General features: G+C 48.0%; 1 protein-coding gene and 2 pseudogenes across 1 annotated transcript in view; 1 reads left to right on the forward strand and 2 right to left on the reverse strand.

Moving 5' to 3' along the window:
- Window positions 1-327: 327 nt before the first annotated feature.
- On the reverse strand, window positions 328-1107 carry LOC134368029 (small ribosomal subunit protein uS2-like; annotated as a pseudogene).
- A 1927-nt stretch (window positions 1108-3034) lies between these two features.
- IQSEC2 (IQ motif and Sec7 domain ArfGEF 2) overlaps window positions 3035-24848 on the forward strand; it is an 81891-nt gene continuing 60077 nt past the window's right edge. Inside the window, exon 1 of the mRNA XM_063083278.1 lies at window positions 3035-3741. Within this exon, the coding sequence (XP_062939348.1) occupies window positions 3035-3741 (707 nt within the window). The remainder of the gene's footprint in view (window positions 3742-24848) is intronic.
- LOC134367062 (vesicle-associated membrane protein 4-like) lies at window positions 6283-18376 on the reverse strand (annotated as a pseudogene).

Here is a 24848-nt window from a genome sequence, read left to right on the forward strand (position 1 = left end):
AACCATCACCACAATCTAATTTTAGAACATTTTCATCTCCCTCCAAAAAAAGGCCCTATACTCGTCAGCAGTCTTTCCCCATTCCCCCACCCCCACCCCAGCCCTTGACAACCATTGCTCAATTTCTGTCTCTATGGATTTGCCTATTCTGGAATTTTATATAAAAGGAATCATACAACATGTGGCCTTTTGTGACTCACTTCTCTCTCATTAGTGTAATATTTTCAAGGTTCATCCATGTTTCAGCATGTATTAGTACTTCATTCCTTTTTAATGGCTAAGTAATATTGCATTGTGTGGCTATATCACATTTTGTTTATCCATTTATCAATTGAAGAACATTTGGTGGTTTCCACTATTTGGCACCTGCACACCTCCAGACCAGTCTGAGACCTCAGGCTGAGTAGCAGTAAACTCAGGAGCTGGAGCAGCCCATTGACCCTGAAATCCTCCTTGGTTACAGTCTTTTCAGCAGCAGCCTGCTTTTCCTTTTCATTCTCTTCAGGATCTCTGCAGAAGTAGAGAGATGAGGCATGACTTCCCATGGGTGCTCACGGGTGATGGTACCATGCCTGTGCAGAACTTCCCAGGCCAGCATCTACATCAGACCCACTGGGTGAGCCCCCAGTTGTTGCATGCAATGGCAATGCCCACATAGCACAGAGGAGAATCTGTTACACAGAGCAATGGTAGGCTGGTTAACATAAGACACCTGGTGGTCAGCCCTGGGATCAGTAACCATCCGAAAACATGGTTCCTGAAGGCTGCCTGAATCTGGTTAGTGAAGGTTCCAGAGTAAAGCACCCAGCAATAGGAGTGGCCCCAATGGAAGCAACAAACTTCAGCACAGCCCACTGGCCAGTATTCCTGGAGGGAATAACACTGACAATCAGCTGGGTTTTCAATGGCAACAATGGCACCAGCTGCCAACAGAAGCTTCTTCCAGGTTCTCTTTAGATTTATGATGTAGATGTCCTCACTTTTGCTTTTGTAGCTGTACTGTTCCATTCGGAAGTCAAGGTTGGTGCCACCTAAGCGGGTTCCTGCTGCAAGGAATTTGAGAACATCCTCCTCCTTCATTTGCATGACATCAAGGGCTCAAGACATTGTGAAAGTTTGCATTTAAGTTAGGACAGGAATCCAGAACAAAGCCTTATGGGTAGCTCAGAGAGCTCATTGTCGTTTTGATTTGTATTTCCCTGATGGCTAATGATGTTGAGCATCTTTTCATGTGTTTATTGGCTATTTGTATATCTTTTTTGGAGAAATGTCTATTCAAATCCTATGCCCATTTAAAATAAATGGGTTGTTGATTTTTGTTGAGCTCTAAGAGTTCTTTTTACATTCTAGATACAAGTTATTTATCAGATGTATGATTTGCAAATATCTTCTCCCATTCTGTGGGTTGTCTTTTCTGTGCAAGGTGTTTTTGCATGCTTTTTTCCAAGACCACCCCTGTGAGGTAGGTGTTATTGATGGGGAAATAGAAGTTCAGAGAGGAGAAGAAGGAATTTAAATCCAGTTTTTCCTGACTGTAAAACTCATGCTTTCTCCTATAACCCAATCTGCTCACAAAGATAAATTAAGACATTTTGCTGGCTTTAAGGAGCTCAGTCTGGCAGAGGACATAAAACAAGAAACAAATGAATGTGCTTTAAAGCCAACTTCCATTTGTCCCACAAATGCCACAAGAGAGGGGCAGAGGAAGTGCAGTGGGAGGTGGAAAGGAGAGAGAGCACTTCTGGCTGGGGAAATCAGGGTTGGCTTGGGTATGGTGGCATTTCAGTTAAGTCTTGAAGGACGGGTACAACTTCATTAGATGGAGATGATGGAGTGAATGGGGAGAGCATTTCCAAGGGAGAGCAGGAAATGAGGGTTGAATGAAGGAAGGAAGCTTTGATCTCAAGACTGGCTGCTGATGGGGAGTCCCAAAGCTTGTTGGGATGGAGATACTGGGACTGCCTTAGTTGAGATACCCAGGGACTGGCTAAGATGGTGGACCCTGGGATTGGCTGGGATAGGGGATCTGGGCACTGGCTTGGATGGAAACTTTAGAGGCTAGCTGGAGTGGGAGATGTCTGCAATGGTGTGTGTGTGTGTGTGTGTGTGTGTGTGTGTGTGTGTGTGTGTGTGTGTGTGTGTGTGTGTGTGTGTGTGTGTGTGTGTGTGTGTGTGTGTGTGTGTGTGAGTGGGTATTGGGGGGAGTTACAGGGGCTCCCCGGGATGGGGGGAACTGCAGGTTGGCTGGGCTGGAGGGACACGGGGCTGGCTGGGATGGGGGTTGGTCCAAGGACTGGCTAGGATGGGAGACCCAGGGATTGCCGGTGATGGGGGCTAAAGGGAGGTCGCCTGAGATAAGTCCAGGGGTTGGCTGGGATGGGGAATTTGACACTAGCTGGGATTGGCGGACCTAGGGGATGGGGGATCCGCGGTTGCCTGGACCTGGGGACTGCCTGGGATGCGGGTTCCCCGGATGGCTTGGATGAGGATCCTGCGCCTGGCGGACCTGAGGGACGGGCTGGGATGGAGGGCTTCGTTAGGCTGCATTAGGTGAATGAGTCCCTGGGAGCGGTGGAATGGAGAGATGTCCCGCGGGCTGTGATGAGTCTGGACCTGGAGGGGCGCCGGTGCCTTGGGGCTGGTCCAGCTGCGGGTGCGGGTGTCGGCCGCAGGTGGGGCGTGAGGGGGAGGGCCGGGCGAGCGGGGTGGGGGCAGGGGCGGGGGGCGGGCCGGCGGCCGGGGCGGTCCCGCGCGGCCGCGCTGCGCAGTGACTCCGCAGCGGGCGGAGCGCCGTGGGCCGAGTTCTCCCGAGCCGTGGTGGCGGCGGCAGCGGCGGCAGCCTCAGCTCCTGCTCCCCGTGCCGCCGGCCCCAGAGCTGTCTCCCGGGCCCCCCCGGGCCCCCGGGCCCTCGAGCCCGGTGCGCGCCCTCGCGTCCCGCCGGCCCCCTCCCCCGGCTGGGCCCGGGGGAGGGTGGCGCCGTGAGAGAGCGGGGACCGGGCTCTCCTGCCCCTTCCCCTGCCCCTGGGCCGCCAGGATGGAGGCGGGGTCGGGGCCCCCGGGCGGCCCGGGATCCGAGAGCCCCAACCGGGCGGTGGAGTACCTGCTGGAGCTGAACAACATCATCGAGAGCCAGCAGCAGCTGCTGGAGACCCAGCGGCGGCGCATCGAGGAGCTGGAGGGCCAGCTGGACCAGCTCACCCAGGAGAACCGCGACCTGAGGGAGGAGAGCCAGCTGCACCGCGGGGAGCTGCACCGGGACCCCCACGGCGCACGGGATAGCCCGGGCCGCGAGAGCCAGTACCAAAACCTGCGTGAGACCCAGTTCCACCACCGCGAGCTGCGGGAGAGTCAGTTCCACCAGGCGACCCGGGACGTGGGCTATCCGAACCGGGACGGCGCCTACCAGAACCGGGAGGCTGTGTACCGGGACAAGGAGCGGGACGCTTCTTACCCGCTCCAGGACCCTACCGGTTACACAGCCCGCGAGCGCGACGTGGCTCAGTGCCACCTGCACCACGAGAACCCAGCCCTGGGTCGCGAGCGTGGCGGGCGGGAGGCTGGGCCGGCGCACCCGGGCCGCGAGAAGGAAGCCGGCTATTCGGCGGCGGTGGGCGTGGGGCCGCGGCCACCGCGGGAGCGGGGCCAGTTGAGCCGTGGCGCATCCAGGAGCTCCAGCCCCGGCGCCGGTGGAGGCCACAGCACCAGTACCAGCACCAGCCCGGCCACCACCCTCCAGAGAAAGTAAGCTATGTGTGTTTGTACCCCCCGGTTCTTCCCCTCTAGATCCCGCTCCAACTCGTCCGTCTGAGTCCGTCTGATAAAGTAAGAATCCCGTGCTTGATTTCGTGTCCTCCTCTCCCGTTCCAACCTGCCACGAGAAGCCGGGTCCCCCTCATCCGGCGGACATCCCTTCCCTAGCCACCCCAGACGGGGTTGGCCAGATGAGTGCAGACATCTCTTTTCCAATACCGCGGTCGGTGAGGGACTAGAGCAGTCTTCACCACCACCCCCTCCACTTCTTCAAGCCCTAGCTGCATCCTTGCCAGAGGATGGGTTTTCATTTATTTATTTATTTTGGATGCGCTAGTTGGAATTTTTTTTGTCGGTGATGGTGTCGACTCAGAGCCCCAAGGGAGAGAAATACCCCCCCCCCTTTTTTTTTTTTTGCCTGATCTTGTCTCCTCTGGTGGCCTCAGCTCCATCTTTTCCCAGCGAGGCAGGTGGGGACCAGAATGGCTGCTGGAGGCTGACACATCCCTCTAAGGGGAACTACAACACATTCTGGCCAGGGGGGAGCAAAGATGGGGTAGCAAAGATGGAGGCTAGGCCCTTGGCTAGTTCCTTCAAGTCCACCCCCTCTCCACCCTTTAAGAAAAACAACACCCATTTAAAGAGCCCTGCCGGGAAGAGGAGTCTACAGTTCTCCCCTCTGTTGGATTGGTTCCATTTCCTGTGCTGGGGTCTGTGTGTCTGTCTCTTTGGGACACCTTGGCAGTATCTTTTGGGTTGGTGGGACATGGGCTGGGTCTCATTCTTCCATGTAGATACCCTGGTGAAATAAATGTATCAGGCTGAGAGAGTCAAAGGTGTGCAGGCTCACAGGACTGCCCTAAAGGCTCCCCTATTTCTTTTCTGCCGTATTGGAAAGAACACTGAACTGGGAGTTAGGAGACCTGGGTTCCCCTTCCAGCTCTGCTGCAGATTGGTTTTGTGACCTTGATTGAGTCCCTTCCTTTCTCAGACCATCAATTCCCCCATATCTTTTTAAAGGGCAGAGTCTGCCTTGGATGCTCTTTAAGGACCCCTACAGCTTAGATTTGGTGGTTCTGTGACTGATCCAGTCACACTACAGAGGAAGTCTGAAGTCCTCTAACAAATGGACAGGCTTCCCCCTCCTCTCTCCGCTCAGCTGGTCCTACCATGTGCCACAACCAGTGGAGTGTCTCTGGGAGGCTGGGCTGGGGGTGGGGAAGCCTTCTGCCTCAGGAAATCTGCCGGGAGACAGCTCTCTGCAACTCCCCCGTGGTGAGGCAGCCGCAGGCTGGGGTGCTGGGTTGAGATGGCTGGGCCCCAGGAGCAGCAGCTGCAGCTTGAGGGCTGGGCTGGGCTCCACTGCAGCGCACCCTCAGTTGGGTTTTGGCAAGGACTGCCCCAGAGGAGTCTGGGGCAAGGGGAATGGGCTCTCCTGCCTAGGCAGGGCTGCTGGAGCCCAGTCCTGGAGGACTGACTGTGTGCATCTTGGGGTACCACACTGGAAGAGTAGACCAAGGCCCATTCAGAAGAGAGCCATGGTGGGGTGGGGCAGAGGAAGACTGGATGGGGCTGCAGAAGCAGAAGACTTTTCTAGAGGGGTCAGGCCTGTGATAGAGGAAGCAGCCTCATTATGTGTGGCTCTAGAGAGAGGAACCAGGAACAATGAGAATATTTGAGATAAATCAGAAAGAACTTTCCAAGCTGGCTGTCTGGTGGTGCAGTGGAGTGCCTTGAGGAGAGGGGTGGGGGCTGGCTTGATGTGTCCTGCAGAGGCCAGTGGGGGCATCTGGGAGAGCTGGGCAAAGCATAATTCCTGAATCAGGTATGAGGCCCAATGAAAAGACCAGGGTCTTCCCCAATTGCAGGACTCCGCTATGCTCAGATTCCCCATCCTGCAGACGTGGGTGTGAATCTCTTGACTGGCTGGAAGCCTGTTTGCTCTTTAGCTCTGTGCTTCTGCCATCCACACAGGCCTGCCTCCTGGTCCTTCCCTCTTTTGGGGCACCCTCCAGGTTCCTTGTTAGATTTTCTTGCTTCACATTTCCTACTGGATTAATAAAGGGGTTCAGCTAGTACTTTGAATGTCTCTCTTAACCATGTATTAACAGTTCGCACATCCATTATTACCTCTTTTGTCCTCACAACAAGCCCTGTGCGGTAAGCATTAACAACTCCATTTAGAGATGGGAAAACTGAGGTTCCACGATGAAGGGACCTTGCTCAAGGTTACCCTAATGGAGCTGGCACTGGAACCAAGTCTGCCTGTCTCCAAGGCCTGTTACCTTTTCACTAGAGCTCTCCAACTCTCAGGAGTCTCTTTGCCGCAGGGCCTGAACAGGTACTGAACTGGGAGAGGCCAGAAGAACATTAGGTATCTAGAGGGTTTGAACAGGAGTAGAGTAGGGAGGAGAAGGGGAAGGGAAGAGGGCTGTCTCCCTCCTTTCCCCTCTCCTTCCCTCCAGGTGCCAGCAGGGCCCATGGATGCAGTAGCCATTGCTGCCACCACTGCTGCTGCAAGCGACTCCCCTGTTAGGCCTGTTCTGGGTTTGTAAGGAGTGGGTGAGAAGGCTGCTGCTGGAAGCGCGGGCAGGCAGGGTGGGAGTTTAGCAAGAGAGGCTGCAGCATTGGGGGAGGACCGGTGGAGCTGGTACAGGCTGGGCGCTCCTGGTCCCCAGGCTCCCCCTGGTGGAGGAAGAGGAGAGAGCGGGGCCTGGGCTGAGCTGCAGCTTGGAGGGGCCCGCTCTGCCTGGGGACTTCCTTCAGACCTTGTGCATCTGTCACCATAATCCACATTTTCCAGCAGAAGAAACAGAGGGCTCAGAGAAGTGAAGCCCAGCAGAGGTCACACTGCTAATAAGACAGAGTAGCAATCCTGTGAACTTTCCCTCCACTGCACTGGACACCAGCTGTCATGACCATCCCCATCCTTATCATCCACCCAGGACTCCCACATCCTCCCGCAATGTCTCTTCTGGACAGGTTCCAGGAGGCCAGTATCTCTTCTGCTGTGCTCTGGGTGTGGCCTTTCTAGTGCAGCACAGAGAGAGATGGGTCTCTACCTCCTTCTGGTCGCTTGTTCCCTGTATGTGATGGTCGTGTTTGTTTGCTTTTTAGTAGTTGTTGGTCCTGATTAACACTCAGGTCTTTTCACCTGGAATTGCCCCTCCTCTCCCCATGATTAGAGAAGAGCTCCACTGTCCTTGTTGATCTTGGCCTGGCCCCTTGCAGTTCTGGCACCTGGAATAGGTGTTCTGAGGCCACTGCTGAGTTGCTCCTCGCCGACAAGAGCTGCATTTCTCATGCTTTTTGCATGGGCCCAGATCCAGCTCTTCTGCAGGAGGTGGTGGGCTGAAGCTGGTTTGGTGGTAACTCTCTATCCTCTGCCCCAACCCCCACCCACCTCAAAAGCCTGGTTCACGTTTGGGGATAGTAGCTAGAGGGGCCAGCCTGGTGTTCTTGACAGCCAGGGCAATGCATGGTCTACCATACGGCCAGGGGTTGAACTCTGCATGTGGTGGTGTGGCAGCATGCTCCCCACAGGGGCCGAGGCCGCAGAGAGGCAGGGAGTGAGTGAGAGAATGAGCCCAGGGAGAGGCTGTGGGAAAGTCTGTCTCCTTTGGGGTCTTGGGTACTTTTCCTAAGGGGGTCTCTCCTTTTCCCAGGAGGGAAAACCATTTATCTACCCCTCACTGTGTTGTGAGGATTTTACTCGTGTAGGAGGAAATGATAATGTTGAGTTTAATGAGAATTAGAGGGAATCTTGCTTCTCTGTCTAGATCTGGGGCAAGAATGGGGTTGTTGTCATCCACAAATATTTCTTGGCTGTGTGCACAGAGCAGGAGGGGCCACCAGGCTGAGCAAAAACCATGCTCTTTGCGCTTACAGAGCCCTCCTTCCCCAGCGAGGGAGACAGAGTTGCAGGCCCAGCCAGGCTGTAGAGATGGTGCTCAGGACAAAATAAGTAGAGAGGGTGGGGAGGAGTGGAGGGTCTCAGAGAGAGGACGGATCAGGGTAGGCCAGGCCACTGGTTGAGGATGTGGGGGACAGTGAAGGTGGGGGTCTTTGAAGGAGAGTGGGTGGTCCCTGGTGTCCAATGGGGGGTGGGGGAGGAAGATACCAGACCCAGGCTTTGCCACCCCACTGCCCTTTCCTCATCTGTCCCACGCCTGCCTACTGTAGTCTCTGAATTTGCTGGGAACATAGTAAAGGCCTGGAGCCTGGGGAATAGGCCACACGTGTACTAAGTGAGTTTCAGCCTTCTGTGTGCGAGGCATCACCCTATGTGGCTTTATGTAATAATAGCTAAAGTTTTTTTACTGCACTTGTGTGCCAAGCACTATTTGTTCTAAGTGCTTTCCATGTATTAATTCATTCAATCTTCTCATGAATCCTTTCATGGAGATCTTGTTATTAACTCCATTTTACATATGAGGAAACTGAGGCCTAGAAAGTTTGGGTAACATGCCCAAGTTCACTCAATGGATAAGAGGCAGAACTATGAAGGAGCTAGAAGGAGCCCAGGTGGTCAGGCTCCAGGATCCACAGCACTGCTTATCACCCTGCCAGGAGTACAGAGTCCCCACCAAGTAGGTGTTATAATTACCCTCTTTTTTCAGACGAGGAAACAAGGATCAGAGAGGTGCAGTGACCTGCCCAAGGTTACACAGCTGGATGAGGCCCAGAACTGTCTGGCTCCCACACCTATGGTACATAATTGCCTTCTGCAGGTGGGGTTTAAAGAGATGGAAGCCACTCCAGGCATGGCCCTGGCTTCCCCTGATAGAGATCCCAGGATCACTGCTCTAGGCAGGCTCTCTCTCACGATCACCTCTCAAATTTTTGCCATAGCCTCCTAATAAATTGCCCCTCCTGCTCTCACTCCGTCAAGCCTCTGATGAGGTATAGCCAGGACACATTCTGCAGTTACAGCTTCAATGGTTCCACTCTCTCTTGGGCCTGCAAACTCCTCTGCCTGCTGTGCGTGGCCCTCTTAGGATCTCTCCTAACTCATCTCTCTCCTCTCATCTTTTTACAGTCCCTTTCACACAGACTGTGCTCCAGCAGGCTGACCTGTGTACCCTTATTGGTAGCCCACTCGAGGACCTCTGATAGCCTCTGGGTCTTTGCTCATGCTGTTCCCTTCTGCTTTGCTCTATCCGGTTCTCAGGCTGAACTGAGCTGTCACCTCTTGCATGTTTGTCTGCTGATCCCTCTCGATGCTTGGTCTACTCCTGACCCTTGCAATGAGCACTCTGTCCCTTTTTATACCTTCATGGTTGTTTACATCTTGTTTCCCCTCTACTAGATTGAGAGCCCCTTCAGATTCAGATTTAACTGAATTTAAGTGCATGTTGTGTGTCAGGCCCTGTGTGTAGGTGGTGTGGGCATGAGTGAAGGAGCTAGAAGCTTGGAAACATATAGCACAGCACATAGTAGCTGCTTGATAAATGTTGAGTAGACAAATGAATGCCCGATTAAGTCCTGGTGAACTAATGGCCAGGGGTACCTAATTTTTCTTCGTGCCAAGACTCCTGTAGATAGGCGTGACAACTTTAAAATTCTCTGGGCTTTTCTATGGCTTTTTCCTCATGCTCCCTGGAGCCATTTGGCCTTTGCTCTCTCTGCTCCTCATGCTCACCAGTCTCCCAATTTGTAGAATGTCAGCATAGCAGAGTTGGATGAGACTTTGGAGACATTTAGGCCAATCTCATTGTTCCCTCTCCCTACCATGCCATGGCCATGTTCTGCTATGATCGTGACCCTCAATGCAGAATCTTCTGTTCCAAAAGGAGCAAAGAGGCCTGCACGGGATCTGTGTGGGGTTCACCCAGCCCAGTGGGAAGTTGCTTATTTATCCATCAGATCTTTCTTGAGCTCAGACCCTGGACTGGGCACGGTGTCTCAGCCCCTATGGCTCATTCCTTGCTGTATTCCCTGGCAAAACGATAAACACTGGTCGTGGGGAGGAATGATGAATAAATGACTTATTTCTTTTGGGGGAGCTCATTTAAGACAAGATAATTTGCTGGTTACTTCTAACTTCCCTTCCTCATGGTATTTGGTCTCTCTCCAATCCTCCATGTTGAAAGCATTTACATAGGGAAGCCTGTTCCCAAGTGCTTGGTAGCTGAAGCTCTCTAGGACCTCAGCATTCAAAGTCTGAGGCCATGGAGGGAGGACTTGGTGTGAGCTCTAGGCAAGTTACTTCACTCTCAGAGCTGCAGTTTTCTCAAGCAGTAAATGGGGATAAAACTGTATTTTCTGGGTTTTTATTTTCTTTTTTTGGTGGCTGGCCTGTATGGAGAACTGAACCCTTAGACCTTGGTGTTACAAGGCTGTGCTCTAGCCAACTGAGCTAACCAGCCAGCTCAAGACCATATTCTCTGATATGTAAGATTCATGTTGCCCTGCACAGAAATGTAGCAAACTTTCCTGGCTGCCCGGCATACCCTCATCAAAATCCTGATGGGGATGGAAAGCTGAGGGCCGAGGATGGAAAATAATAGATGGGACTGCCCTGCCCCCTAGAGGTGGAGCATAGCAAACAAAACAACGGTGCTCAGACAGCTGCATCACATCCTTTCCAAAACAAAGATGACAAGCCAGAGCCACAGGCTGATCAGGATTATTCCGCTAACATTTTAGACATAAATTTGTCACTACTATCATCTGATAGGTACCATTTAATACCCAATGCATTTCTTTGGAGCTATGTGATTTTTATGCCTTTTAAAGGGTCAATATGACTGCCTATCCAGGTCTTGTGATTTCCTACTGAATTCCAGGATACAGTAGATTACATTCTTCTGAATAAAGCCAATATTTTCCTCTGTATAATCACTTTAGACTCATTGGCATTATATCTGTGATGACAAGTACCTAACTTTGTCCTTCTCCCAAATTTCCTTATAAAACTGGGAGGTATCTCATACAACCGTACAGCTAATACGCTACCCGACTTACAGACAACCCATTTCATGGTGATTGTTCTGAGAATTAAATGAGATGGCGAAGATGAAGCACCTAGCACACAGTATGTTTCCTCAGCAATAGGTATTATTATTAATAATAGCTTTGTAAAGCTCTGTGCTGTGGAAGGGCAGGAGGGAGAGGCCACGTGGGAGCTCACCACGTTTCTGAGAGAGAGGTCAGTCCAGTAAATATTATGTGCCTAGTATGTGCCATGCCTTATGCTATTGCAGGCAGAGTGTTCTGTGATTACTATTGTAGTAGTCTTAGATTAGTATAGTACAATAAGATATTTTGAGAGAGAGACATCGAGAGAGAGAGAGAGAGAGATCACATTCACATAATTTTTATTATGGTATATTGTTAATTGTTCTATCTTATTATTAGTTATTGTTTTTAATCTCTTACTGGGCCTAATTTATCAATTAAACTTTATTGTAGGTATGTATGTATAGGAAATAACATAGTATATTTTTGGGTTTGGTACTATCTGTGGTTTCAGGCATCCATTTGGGGTCTTGGGACATATCTCACTCAGATAAGGGGGGCTACTGTGTATAGTTCCTGGCTTCAAGATGCTCACAGTTGGGTGGAGAAGATGGTCCTGGAAACAGACTATTGCAGTGTGGCGTTCAGTGTGCACAGGGGGCCTGGGTACCCAAAGGAGGGACATCTACCCAGATTGTCAGAGAAGGCTTCCTGGAGGAGGTGATACCTGAGTTGAGGCTTGGAGGATGAGTAGGAGTTGTCTAGGCAGAGAAGGACAGCATGCGGGTTGGTGGGAATTGGGGGCAAAAGGGAGGTTAGGCAGAGGAGACAGTGTGGGCAAATGTGCAGAGGCATGGAACCAGGAGGGCATGTGTCGGGGAGGGGGTGCTTTGATCAGTTCAGTACAAACTAGAGCACAGACTGGGAGGGGGGGATCGGGACAGGAGCCTGGAGAATTGGCCAGCCCAGATCATGAGGACACTTGAATAGCAGCATCAGGAGCTTTATGCTGTTGGGGACTGGCAGCAAACATAGGGTTTCAAGCTGGGGGAGAGGTACTCATTGTGCAGTATGCGGCGGGAGCGGGGAGGGGGGTATGCGTGTTGAGGACCATGTTTCGGAGAGATCCCCCTAGAAGGCAGTTTGGAAGATAGATTGGAGAGTCTCCAGTGAGGCGACTGGTGCAGCAGTCTAGATGAGAGTCATTGAGGCCTGTGCTTGGGCAGCGGGAGTAGAGATAACCTATGGGGGAGAAGGATAATGACGACACGCTGACAAGTGCTGTGATAGAGGGACTATAGCCTAGCGCAGGAGCTCAGAGGAGCAGCTGCTGTTCATGACCACTAGGGTTTTAATAATACCGGTGTGAAAGTCAAGAAACGTTGAGCTGGAAGGTCCCTGAAAGATTATCGAGCTCAAGCTGTTCATTTTACGGACAAGAAGACTTAGTCCCAGAGAGAGAAAGGACTTGTATAAGGCCACTTGAGGTGTGAGCAAAAGAGAGAGCTCTGATTAGAAGAGTCACTCTAGTCTTAATGCCAGGGTTCAAAGCCTCTCTCCTTAAATGTGCTATTTCCTGCCTTTAAATCCTGTGAAGGTGGCAGGGATCATTATCTTTATGGACTACAGATGAGAAAACCGGAGTTCAAGGAGGTAAGTTGTTGGGGCGGAAGTGATGAAGATGAGGCAGCATCTAAAGGGGCTCTTGCTTTGATGGCACACAGACCCTCTGCTCTGTTCCAGTCCTTCTGAAATCAAATCTGCTAGATTCATAGCTTGGCAGTGAGCCCAGGGTTCTCTTTCTCCACCCAGCCCAGGCCCAGCCTTCTTTCTGCTAGCTTCTGCCCTAGATGGTCTCACTTAAAATAGCCAAGGCAGCTCAGAGGCAGTTTCTGGCCTGACAGCCAGTCGTGTCATCCCCCTTCTTCTGTTTTCATGGAAGCAGGTGGGCTTGTGTCTGTCATTACTGTGTTCCCATTGCCTTGGGCAGGGCATCTCTGGCCTGAATGTCTTTGTTCTGAGGCTCCATGGTATGATACTCAAAGAATAAGCTTTGGAGATACCAAGACCTAAGTTGGAATTTAGGCTCTGCCCCAACCCACTAGTTGAACTCAGCTAGATCATTTTACCTTTTCTGAGCTTTAGTTTTCTCATCTGTAACATGGGGTAAGAATGCTCATCTCTCAAGATTAACCAGGGTAATTGGAACGGCATTTCCTGATACTTGTAGCTACTCAATACTCAAACAGTCAGTTTTCTCCCTGCTTCATGAAAGCTCCTGTGGACAATGACTGGAAGAATTCAGTGCTAGGCAAAGCTTTGCTTCCCCCTGAAAACTGGTATATTTCCTCCTCCTTAATATGAGGCTGTCATAGCTCATTGTATTTTCCTTTTTTGCCTCAGCCACCAGTTAATTTGAAATACAGCTCTAGCATCTTTGTTGATTTTTTTTTTTTTTGAGTTCTCATTTTCTAGTTCAATTTCTATTCTGTCCTTATCTGTGTTCTTGGAGTAAGCAACCTCAAATCCTTTGTGACTCAGGCAGGTATAAATAACTAATGGGTGTAAATCGTTGAATGAATGGAAAGCTAGAGAGGCTGGACTGGCGATGGTGGGATTTGAAGAGGACTAGAGGGTGGTGCAGGCTGGGGCAGCTGAGAGAAATCTGCATGGATGGCTGTGGGGAGCCAAGGGGTTAGTTAGGAGGGGTCAGCCCTTCACTCACTTCTCTTGTTCCTGCTCTAAAAAGAAGCAAAGATCGGAGAACAGGACCTCACATCACCCAGAATCATCAACCTCCCCATTTTGTATATACAGTGTGGGAGACAGAGGTCCAAAGGAACAGAAGGGACCTGTTTTTAGAAATTAAGTCAAAGCAATACATATACACAATTTTAAAAAGGCAAATAGTGAACAAAGACTTGTATAGTGAAAAGCCACTGTCTCCCTGCCCTCCCCCCCCATTTCCCAGCCCCCAGAGGTGACCACTCTTATCATTTAGTTTTTCTTGTGGTAACTTCATATTTCTAAATAACATGCTTCTACAGTTATTTCTTCATTTTTCAACTTTCAACATTATCTCCTCACTTTTTCCTACTATGACAAAGGAGAATTGTTTATTTACAATACCTGACTCTCTCTCTCCCCTCCCAAATTTTGATGGTTACATTACTATTTGAGTTCCTCTCTTAGTTACCTTTGTAACTTTATTAAATACTATTTTCAACTGTGATTTCTTATTCCATCGATTTCCCACAGTGTCTCTTGACCACTCACTTTGTAAGATGTAGTTATTAGTGCTCTGTCTTTCCTGCCATCTCCCTTTACCCTCTTCTACCTCCCAGGCTCTGTGTTCTATACTAGTGCATCCAGCAAGATTGGTTGCACTCACATTCTGTTCTGTAAAAATAATTAGGTCTTCAGTGCGTTATCTAGAGAGATTGATTATAAAAGTTGACTGCATTACACCATGTTTATGTGATTATGAGTATGTCACTGTTATTCATTGCAGGGCCATATAATGTATTACAATTACACCTCATTTCCCACAGTCCCACTGTCACAACTTCTATACTCCCAGGAGAATGTTCTTAGCATCAAGGTCAAGTGAATTTTCCTTTCTTATACTCTATCAATTGCTCAAAATCCACCTTTTACTTGTTTCATATTTGAACCAGGACTTCCTTTTCCTTTTCCTTTTTCTTTTCCTTTCCTTCTTCCCTCCCTCTCTCTCTCCTTTATTTCTTCTTTCCTTGCTTTAATTTACTTACTTTCTTACTGTTGTGTGGAGTTCCTTGAAATCACGGGATAATCATAGCACATCTTCTGGGAATATTTTACTTGGAGATTTCTAGGACAGGGATTCTCTTTTTTAAAAAATTTATTTTATTTATTGAATCAAAATTGATTATACATATTTTGGGGGTTCAACATTGAGATATGTTGATCAAATCAATATTACTAGCATATATATTGCTACAAATCATAATTATTCTTTATGCCCCTTGTCCAATTTCTCCCCATCCCCCTCTCCCTCCCCCTCCCCCCTCTAATTACCCTAGATTTCTTCTCTCCTTCTGAAAGAGTAATGGTTACTCTGTTGATTTGTTGCCTAGATGATCTGCCCAGTGCTGAGAGGTGTGATCAGGTCCCCCAATATTATCATAGAGCAGATGCTGCTTCTGTCACTCTGCAATGGGCTTTGTGGAGAGAGACATCCTCTTCTTTTCTTCATCTCTACTGGTGACTCTCCTTGTGTCAATGAACTCCAGTGGTTGTCAGACCATCTGCATGGTGGTTGTGGCATCTAGCTGCTTTCGTGGCAGCCATGGTTATTGTGGTGGCTGTGGTGGGCCAGCCACATGGAGATGCTGTTTTGGGCATGCTCCTTGGTGCTGGCGGTGTGCCTGGTGGTAGGGTGTATCTGTTCCCCTTCTCCATGCCTCTGGTCCCTGGGTGGGTCCCAAGGCATTGGCACAGTGTGCCTGGTTGTGGTAGGGTGTATCTGTTCCCCTTCTCCATGCCTCTGGTCCCTGGGTGGGTCCCGAGGCATTGGCACAGTGTGCCTGGTTGTGGGAGGGGGGTCTGGTCCCCTTCTCCATGCGTCAGGTCCCCAGGCAGGCCCTGAGGTGCTGGCGTATTGTGCCTGGTTGTAGGAGGGGGATCCGGTCCCCTTCTCCATGCCCTGAGTCACCGGGCGGGTCCTGAGGTGCTGGCATGGTGTGCCTGGTTGTGGGAGGGCAGTAGGAGAGGGATTCTTTTTAAACTTCATACTGAAATATAATATGCGTGCAGAAAAGTGCTCATATCACAAATGATATGACCATGCCACAAGTGATATGATCAGTTTTTACCAAACACCTGTGTAACCGGCACTCAGATCAAGGTGTGTTTTTCATTGACCCTACCTGGTACTCAGGGAGTCCTTTCAATTTGAAGGACTATGTCTCATCTTACAATATTTCTTTGATAATTTCCTCCCCTTCATTTTCTCTGTTTTCTCTTTCTGGAATGTCTGTTAGTTGGATGTCAAACATCCTGGACTGATCTTCTAGGCCACTACCTTTTCTCTCATATTTTCTATTTTATCACTTATGAGTGAGTTAATAGAAAGTCTGACTGAGATGTCTGTGTATCCAGACTCACTTGTCCGCTCACTGGCTTTATTTTGGTGAGCCAGCAGGGAGCTGGTTGTTATAATGGGAGCCCCCCAAATGCCAGAAGGAAAAGCATTCTGTTTAGGGGGCTCCAATATGCCACTGGGTGCTCTAATTCATCCCAGATGGTTTAACTCCTTTAGCAGAGAGCCCTCGGATATTTTGCTAGGGGTGAATGCTAGGCAGTCTTCATTCTGGGTCTGGGGGTTGGGCTGGCAGGGAAGGAAGAATTTCATCTACTTACCTTCAGTTTGTCCCCCTGTGTTCAGCCCCATGGTTACTCCTACCCTCCCTCATACCTACCATCTCAAAGTCTGGAGTCTCTCAGGACTGCAGCTGGCTTGACAGGCTCCATCCTCAGCTGCCACCCCCTAAGTGGTGTCCCTGGCTCTTCCTCAACAGTGAACATTCTTATCTTTGTTTTTTGCTTCCAGAAATTTGTTGAAATCTCTCATCCACTGATATCACTCTCTCCCATCTTCATCCTTGTTATGAGTTCATACCTTTTTTATTCCTTCACTTACATTTTAGTGGGGTCCTGGGAGAGGGAGGAGATAAACATTTATGCTCTTGAGGTAAAACTAAGGCAAAAGCGACTTTTAAAAATGGTTTTTTTGCTTTCTCAATCCAGAGTGAGACTGGAAATTATTAGTAAGCCCCCCAGATAACAGCCTGGATGACCTCATGTTGGCCTGTGTCGCCTCTGGCCTCAGTCTCTGTTATGAGCATTCCTCTAGCAGCCTCTGGTGTGCCCTTTCCCACAACCCCCGCCATCCAGACCAAGGAGTCAAGAGAGCCCTTGGCTGAGGAACTGGATGCCTGGGTTCTGTCCCTAGCCCTGCCCCTGCCTCCCTCTGGACCCCTGAGCCAGACCCTCCACCTCTCTGAGTGTCTTCTCTGTGGCTCGATAGGCACCTGATCTGCTGTGAGCTGGGCTTGGCCAGGATTGGCTGGGTGTTTGGAGAGCAGCCCGGCCTCTTTGCTCAGGCAGAGGGAGCAGGTGGCCCAGAGATGAGCCCCAAGCACAGAGGAGGGGGCTTGAAGGCTGTGCTGCAACAGCAGGCTGCTCTAGCGGCTCCCCCTTCCACCCACTCTCTTTCCCATCATGGCTGAAACTCTATCCCTCTGCTTCCACAGCAGAGAGAGGAAGGAAGGGAGGGCTGGAGAGCTGGTTTTATTTTCCTGTGTGTTCCCTCTCTCTCTCTCTGTCTCTGTCTCTCTCTCTTTCTCTCTCTTGTCATAGTGCCGAGCTGATCTGGATGCAATACCTGTACCTAACCCCACGTTCCTTTTTCGGTGTTCCCTCTTTCCATTGTTGAATGATCATCTCTTCTAGAAGCACTCCCTGAATGTTCATGGTGTGGGGGACTTGCGCTGTGCTGTGTGGAGGGGAGGAGGGAGACAGGTGAGGGAGAGAGGCTAAGTTCACAGGCTGGTATGGGAGGAAGTGTCACTTGGCTCTTCAGAAGGAAGCAGTAGCTGTAGCTTTGGTTTTGGAGTCAGACAGACCCAGATTTGAATCTTGGTTTATTAGCTGTGTGACTCTGGGTAAAGCATATTGCTCCTCTGAGCCTCAGTTTCTGCATCTATGGAATGAGAAGAACTACCTCGCATGGCCATTATGAAGACAACATAAGTTCTGGACCACTGTAGGTGTATAATAAATACTAACTTTATTGTTATTATTTGGATTATTACAAGGCAGAATATGCTAAGGAGCAAATAAAGCCTGCTTATTACATTTATTATAGTTTTATAATATGTAATATTTGTTTATGATTGAAAGGAGTGTGAGGCTAGGAAAGACATTCTCTAGGAGGCAGCATTTGACCTTGTCACTTCTTGGGTCAAGCCCCCTAGGAGCTCCCCAGCAATAACAGGATGAAGTTCACACTCTGTTGCCTGGTGTTCAAGGCTGTCTTGTTGTAGTGTCTGCCTATCTTTCTTCTCTCCAAAATATAAATGTGAAGTGATACTTGCCTCTTTATTTCCTGAAAAAGACATGTTAAAAGTGATAGACAAATATTCCATCTGAAGTATGCAGCAATCTTTGTCATCATCATCACTGTCATTCTTATCATCCCACAACTTGTTCAATGAGTTGTGGTAAACAAGGACTATAGGAAGAACAATCACCAGCAAAAGGATAGCCAGCAACTGAAACCCCTGTGGCCTTCATTTTGCATCCCCACCACCATTTTTGCCTTTGATGTTGTTTGGATCCATTGCTGAAAGTGATCCAGTATCCAGCAAGCTTTCTGATTTATCCTGTGGTTCATTAGTTGTTCTTCTTTTTTAATAACCTTCATGAGATTTTCTTGCATGTCACTATGACCTCATCCACCCGTCTACAATACCTGCCTCTTTTTGTCATTTCTAGGTCTGATTCTTGGCTCAGATGGGCCCCTTAGAAAGGAGTCTTCCACTCCACCTGAATCATCTTTCAAAAGGATTTTACTTTCACTTTTCAATTCATCATGATTTAGGTGGCACTTGAACTTGGGAGGCATCTTTACCTCCCTCCAGTGCTTTTCCACTTCCTGGCTATCACAAGTAGATCTTCACAGCACTCACACTCCAGGGAGGCTCTTGCGTGCTGCTTTGGGTAAGCCCATAGCCCCACTCATCCCTGTGGCCACTCTGTATTCTTCCCAGCCCGGCACTCAAGTTGTACCGAACTATCTTGAGTTCCCTAAGCTTATTAGGCTTCCTTCTGCTTCCGTGCCTTTTTTCTGGCTGTTCTCACGGCCAGATGCCTTTTTACCCTTGTCTACATGGCAGATATCTACTCAACTTTTGAAGAATGTCTTCTATGTACCTCACGCTTTTCCAGGCACTGAGAAACAGTGAACAAAACAGACAAAACCTCTGCCGTGTGGAGTTGACGTTCTAGTGTGAGTATGTCAGGGAGGGGACAAAAGAAACAAATAAACAAGAAGATACATAAATATATCAAAATATGGATATGTGCTATGGAGAAAAATAAAGCTAGATAGGGGGATGGGGAGCACAGAAGGCCCAGTCAACTCAACTGTGGCCAATATTTGTACAACCATTGTCAAGCAGCCTTTCTCATTTAAGCCTTTTCCAGAGTTATCGCATATTCCTTATAACTATAATGCTCCCAGCAACTTTTTCTCATCAGTCCTGTTATTATTTCCATTATATTGATGAGGAAACTGAAACTTAGAGATGCAAATCACATAGCTAGGAGGGGCAGAACTGGGATTCAGACCCAGGCCTGTCTGACCCAAAGCCTGTACTCATAACCACTGTCATCTTACAAGCCTCACCACAATTCTCTGAAGTCAGAATTATTATACCTATTTTATAGTTGAGAAAATTGAGTTTCAGAGAGGGGAATGGACTTATCCGTGGCTGCATGGCAAATAAATGGAGTTGAACCCAGATCAGTCCAACACTCAAGGCTAGGCCCTTCTGTAAACCCCGAGGGCTGGGAATCTATGGACTTGCCTGCCTCTACATTTGCAGGGCCCAAGCAAGGTACCAGTTGAAGCCCTTGGCCCTCCCCCCATTCCCTTCTCACCTAGGGTTCCTGTAGAGCCTTGAAATATGTACAGATACCCCAGCCCACGTGTCCAAGCCCTGTGTATCTCCCCTTCCCCTTTGAACACTACTTGGGCCTAGCAGATGGTCCTGGATGATAATACCACATGATTCTTGAAAGTAAGATCAAGAAATTTGGGCATGGAATTCTGGGGTCCTGGGTACCTGGAGTACAGTCTGGAAGGGATAGGGCCAAAGATCCTCATTGGTATAGCCCCTTGGCCCCACAGATCCTTTGCCTCATGGGGAGGGGCCCCTAAAGTGTGAGGCCCAGTGTAGGGGTCTCTTTCCCAGTATAGCCCACGACATTGCCATTTGTAATAGGCTGGGCTCCAAGATCCCCCTCCTGTGGCTTCCTGAGCTAGGTCTCACTTTGTAGTGAAGGGAGGAGGGGGAGTTCCACAAGCCTGGGCCTTCAGGGTCTCTGGCTAGTGAAGAATGGAGTCTTTCCACTAAGCCTCGCTGGACGTGCACACAGATTCTTAGGGCCACCTTCACAGTATTTTGTTCAAAGCATCTTAGGAAACTTACCTTCATTTCTTAGTAGTTTTAAAAAAATTATACATATAATGTATTCGTCCATTAGAAAATATAGAAAAACTTGGAAAAGTAGAGAAGAAAAACATTATGCACAACTACAACACACAGAGACAGCCACTCTGAACATTTGGTATATTTCTCTTATTCTCTGCATTTTTTTTCATGTAGTTGAAATTATTTTGCACATAGTTTTGTCTTGCTTTTTTCATGTGAGCATTTTCCCACGTAATCGCACATTCTTCTTAACCACCATCTTTACTGGCAACTGATGTACCGTGATGTACTTTACCATCTTCTGAATGTAGGGCGTGGAAGCTGAACCCATTTTTTTTTTTTTTTTTTTTAAAGATGACCGGTAAGGGGGTCTTAACCCTTGGCTTGGTGTTGTCAGCACCACGCTCTCCCAAGTGAGCCACGGGCCAACCCTAGCTGAACCCATTTTTACACTGGCTGAAGTCATGCTGTGATGGGCATCCTTACACACACAGCTTTAAGGGAACTTACAGCTTTTAGTGAACTGACCTTATATAGGAGAAATTGTATTCAGTTTATTTCTCTTTTTGATGGTCTCTCTGTCTGGGTCTGATTCATTCTTACAGTCATTCATTTATTTACTCATTTCATCACCACTTATTTAATCAGAGTCTGGTTCACAGAGGTACAGAGAACTGGGGGTTCAGACAGAAATGACACCCAGCCCCAGACTGCTGGGAGCTCCCAGTCTGCTGGGAGAGTCAGGCATGGAAATAGACAGTTTCAAAATAGTTTGATCAGGGCTGTGATGGAGTCAAGAAAAGGATACTATGGGGAAAAAAAGAGGAAGGGCTCCTAACCCAGCCTAGGAACATGAAGATAAGCTTCCTGAGGAGGTGGTACCTAAATGAGTCATGGAGGATGAAGAGGAATTGGCTGGAATAAGAAGGGGAGCTTCCTGTTAAACACAATGAATTGAATAAACTTATTTCTGTTTGCTGCTTTCCCAAATCCCACTAAAATACGAGCAAAGGAACAAGAAAGGTAGAAACACATAAGGTTTGGGATGCTGACCAGAAGTAAACTATTCTACTTAGAGAACCCCAGCAATGCTCAGGATTCAGAGGTACTGTGCACCCCAGAAGGCAGGATGAGGTGTGGATCAGAAGACAGGGGAATGTTGAAAGTCTGTTTCCTCTTGGCTCTTCCCTTACGCCATCCAGTCAGGGACTCCTCCCCCCAACAACCAGTCCCATCCCTGAAGATTGAGGTTGATTCTTTGGAGAAATTGAAGTTAAGAGGCTTTGGACTTGAGGACACCAGGCACAGTGCAAGATGGGTTGAAAAAGGGCTGCAAAGGGATCTGCAATCTAAAACAGTGGGACTGCAGCCTCCTTCTCTCCCCCACTTCCAGGACACCAAAGTCAGGCACACACAGAGATCAAAGGATTCTTCTGTAGGGAGATTAAAAGATCCCAGGAAAAAGGCCTTCAAAAGATGACATTTGGGAGTCTTGCAACAAAAGAACAGGCTTTCAGCCCAATAACTGATAGTGAAGCCCTCACCTGGCAAGCTCTACCTGCACACAGTTTCTGAGCAGCTTTGTAGTGTCATGGGAACCGATTGCTGAGGATCACCAGCCAAGGACCCTGAATGTAGGTATATTTTATTTTATATAAGCTAAACCTTAATACAATTGGTATTTAAAGAAAAAAAAAAAAAACCCCAACTTCTAGGTAGCCAAAGATTATCAGATAGTCCAAGAAAAAACAAACAAACATAAAGAGGAATTTGGAAGGAACAGAGGTAATGAAGGGAGGAGAAGAAACCCGGGAAGTTAAAAATAGTGAGAGCCAAAATAAAAATTTCAGCAGAAGGATTAGAAAATAAAAAGTGAGGAGATATCCTAGGATGTAGAATAACAAGACAAAGAAAGGGACAGCAGAAGAGAAAAGATGAGAAAATTGGAGGATCAATTGAGAAACCGCAACATCCAACAATAGGAGTTCCAGAAATAGAGAATGGAGGAAACAGCAGGAAGGAAATTCTCAAAGTCATAAGACAGGAATATTTCCTAGAACCGAAGGACACACAGACAATGTTAAAAATGGATTAGCAATATAAGCATATATTTTATTTAGTTTTTTGGTGGCTGGCTGGTAAGGGGATCCAAACCCTTGACCTTGGTGGTATCAGCACCACACTCTAACCAAGTGAGCTAACCAGCCAGCCTGTGAGCATATACTTTAGAAGTATGAAAGTCAACTCAGAAAAAAAATAACTGAAAGAGTTGATCCTTATCAACATTTGCATAACAAAAAGGGGGGGAGCACTGAGGAAACTCATTTTTGTTAAGATCCTTTTACAATTTGCCTTTTTTTTTTTTTTTTTTGGCAGCTGGCAGGTATGGGGATCTGAACCCTTGACCTTGGTGTTATAACATTGTGCTCCTTTTTATGGCTGAGTAGCATTCCATGGTGTATTTATACCACATTTTCCTTATCCAGTCATCCATCGATGGACATCTAGGTTGGTTCCATATTTTGGCTACTGTAAATAGAGCTGCAGCAAACATGGGAGTGCAGGTATCCCTTTGACATGATGATTTCCATTCCTTTGGATATATGCCCAGTAGTGGGATTGCTGGATCATATGGTAATTCTATCTGTAGTTGTTTGAGGAACCTCCATACTGTTTTCTACAATGGCTTGCTAATTTACAGTCCCATCAACAGTGTAGAAGAGTTCCCCTTTCCCAGTATCCTCACCAGCATTTGTTGTTCTTGTTCTTTTTAGTAATGGCAAGTCTAACTAGGGTGAGATGATATCTCAGTGTGGCTTTGGTTTGCATTTCTCTGGTGACTAGTCTGGAGAAAATCATGTTAAGTGAAATAAACCAGACAAGGAAAGAGAAATACTGCATGTTCTCACTCATAACTGGTTGCTAAGAAAGAAAGAAAGAAAGAAGGAAGGAAGGAAGAAAAGACCTAAACAATTTCTTGAACTTTCAGAATACTAGAGATGGGGGTGAGGCATTGGGGGGCTGGGTTTGGGGAGGGATAGGTTGGGTAAAGGGCATAAAGAAAAATCACAATTTGTAATAATAATACGTTTATAATAAATAATATTTTTTTAAAAAAATCAGGGACTGGCCCGTGGCTCACTTGGAAGAATGTGGTGCTGATAACACCAAAGCCACGGGTTCTGATCCCTATATAGGGATGGCCGGTTCGCTCTCTTGGGAGAGCGTAGTGCTGACAACACCAAGTCAAGGGTTAAGATCCCCTTACCGGTCATCTTTAAAAAAAAAAAAAAAAATCACGCTGTAACCAAGTGAGCTAACTGGCCAGCCCCAATTTGACTTTTTAAACCTTTTTCATGCATTACTTTAATAAAATTAAAAATCACTTAAAAACATAAATGGGGCAAGTGTGTTCTAGGTCGCAAATACCAGATGTGCTCAGAAGGTAGACGGGAGGGTGCGGTGCAGTTTAGAGTTTTAGAGAGGTGGGATTTGATCCACAGGGAGGTCGTGGGGAAATTACTGACTGTTGGAAGCAGGAGAACCACATCAACTAATTTGTGCTTTAGAATGTTCCTTTAGCAGTCAGTGTGAGAAAGGAGTTGTCCATTGAAGACACTTAAAGCTAGACAAGGTGATGTTCTAGAGAGAAGGTATCCAGGGCTGGTTCTCAGCTTTTGAAGAGACCTGCATGATCCTGGGCCAGGGTATCTGCCTCTTTTTCCTCAGGACACTCCTGGGTGGAGCCCTGTTCACAGTTGCCCTTCAAGTCTTATTTTTTAAAAAATCTGCTTCCATTGGTGTCCAGCCTCCGTTCTGTTGGACACATGATTGTTTAGACCTGTCACTCAAATCCTGGCTTGAGGACTAGTTGGTCTCATTCAGGTGACTCGGTATATCTCGTTTCGGATGCATTTTGTGTCCTTTTGATTAGCTTAGCTTTCAGAGGACAACCTTGTTTATGTAATTCCAGGTTCTTGGGGAGAGGCACCATATTGTTACTTCAGTTACTGCTTATAGATGGCTTGGAGGATCAAAACCAGAAGCAGGGAATCCGGTTAGGAGGCCAGGGCAGAAACTCCAATATGGCAACTCAAGGGCCTCCGTTCTTTTCAGTCTTTCTGCTCTGTTGTCCCCATAAGTCCCCAAAAGGTTCAGGAACTTTCAATATTCTGCCATTTATTCTCCCGTCTTCCAGACTACCTCTTGTACCTGGAAGTAGCAACACCTAAATCAGATCACAGGACCAAGTTTTTGGTTTAGAAAATATTGTCACTGTACTCTTGGCTTCCATAAGTTACTCTTTATTGAACATCACTACTGAGGATGAGAATTGGCATATCCGAGCCTTTTGAGAATCCTGGGGCCGTAAGTGGCCTGTCATTAAGGGAAAGCTGTGGGAAGTAGCAGGAGAAATTGATCTACTCTACTGACATGAATTGACAAAACGGGGTCTGGACACTGACTGGGGCTTTGCTTCTACATGGAGACAACTGAATCTAGTTGATAAAGGAGATAAATTGGGGGGTTCTGAAGAAATGAGATATTTTAAGGCCTGAAGATTGCTTGGAACTCAACTAACATAGATCCATTGTTTTACAGGTGAGGACCAAGGTCGAGAGAAAAGTGACTTGTCCAAGTTTACACTACCAGTTAGGGAATGAGCCATAATAGAGCCCAGCATTCTTTCTGCCAGTCTATACTGCCTCCCAAAAGAATGGTGGCCCAGCTTCATGAAGTAGGAGGTAGACTGCCCACTGGGCAGGGCATTAGCCCCCGAAGAGGTGTAGGATAGCACAGTGTTGATGATGATTGTTGTCTGTACATAACTAATAATATGCTAAATGCCTAAAGGGCAATAGAACCCTGAGGTGAGCCAGC

The sequence above is a fragment of the Cynocephalus volans genome, chromosome X, assembly GCF_027409185.1.
Source record: "Cynocephalus volans isolate mCynVol1 chromosome X, mCynVol1.pri, whole genome shotgun sequence".
Taxonomy (NCBI): domain Eukaryota; kingdom Metazoa; phylum Chordata; class Mammalia; order Dermoptera; family Cynocephalidae; genus Cynocephalus; species Cynocephalus volans.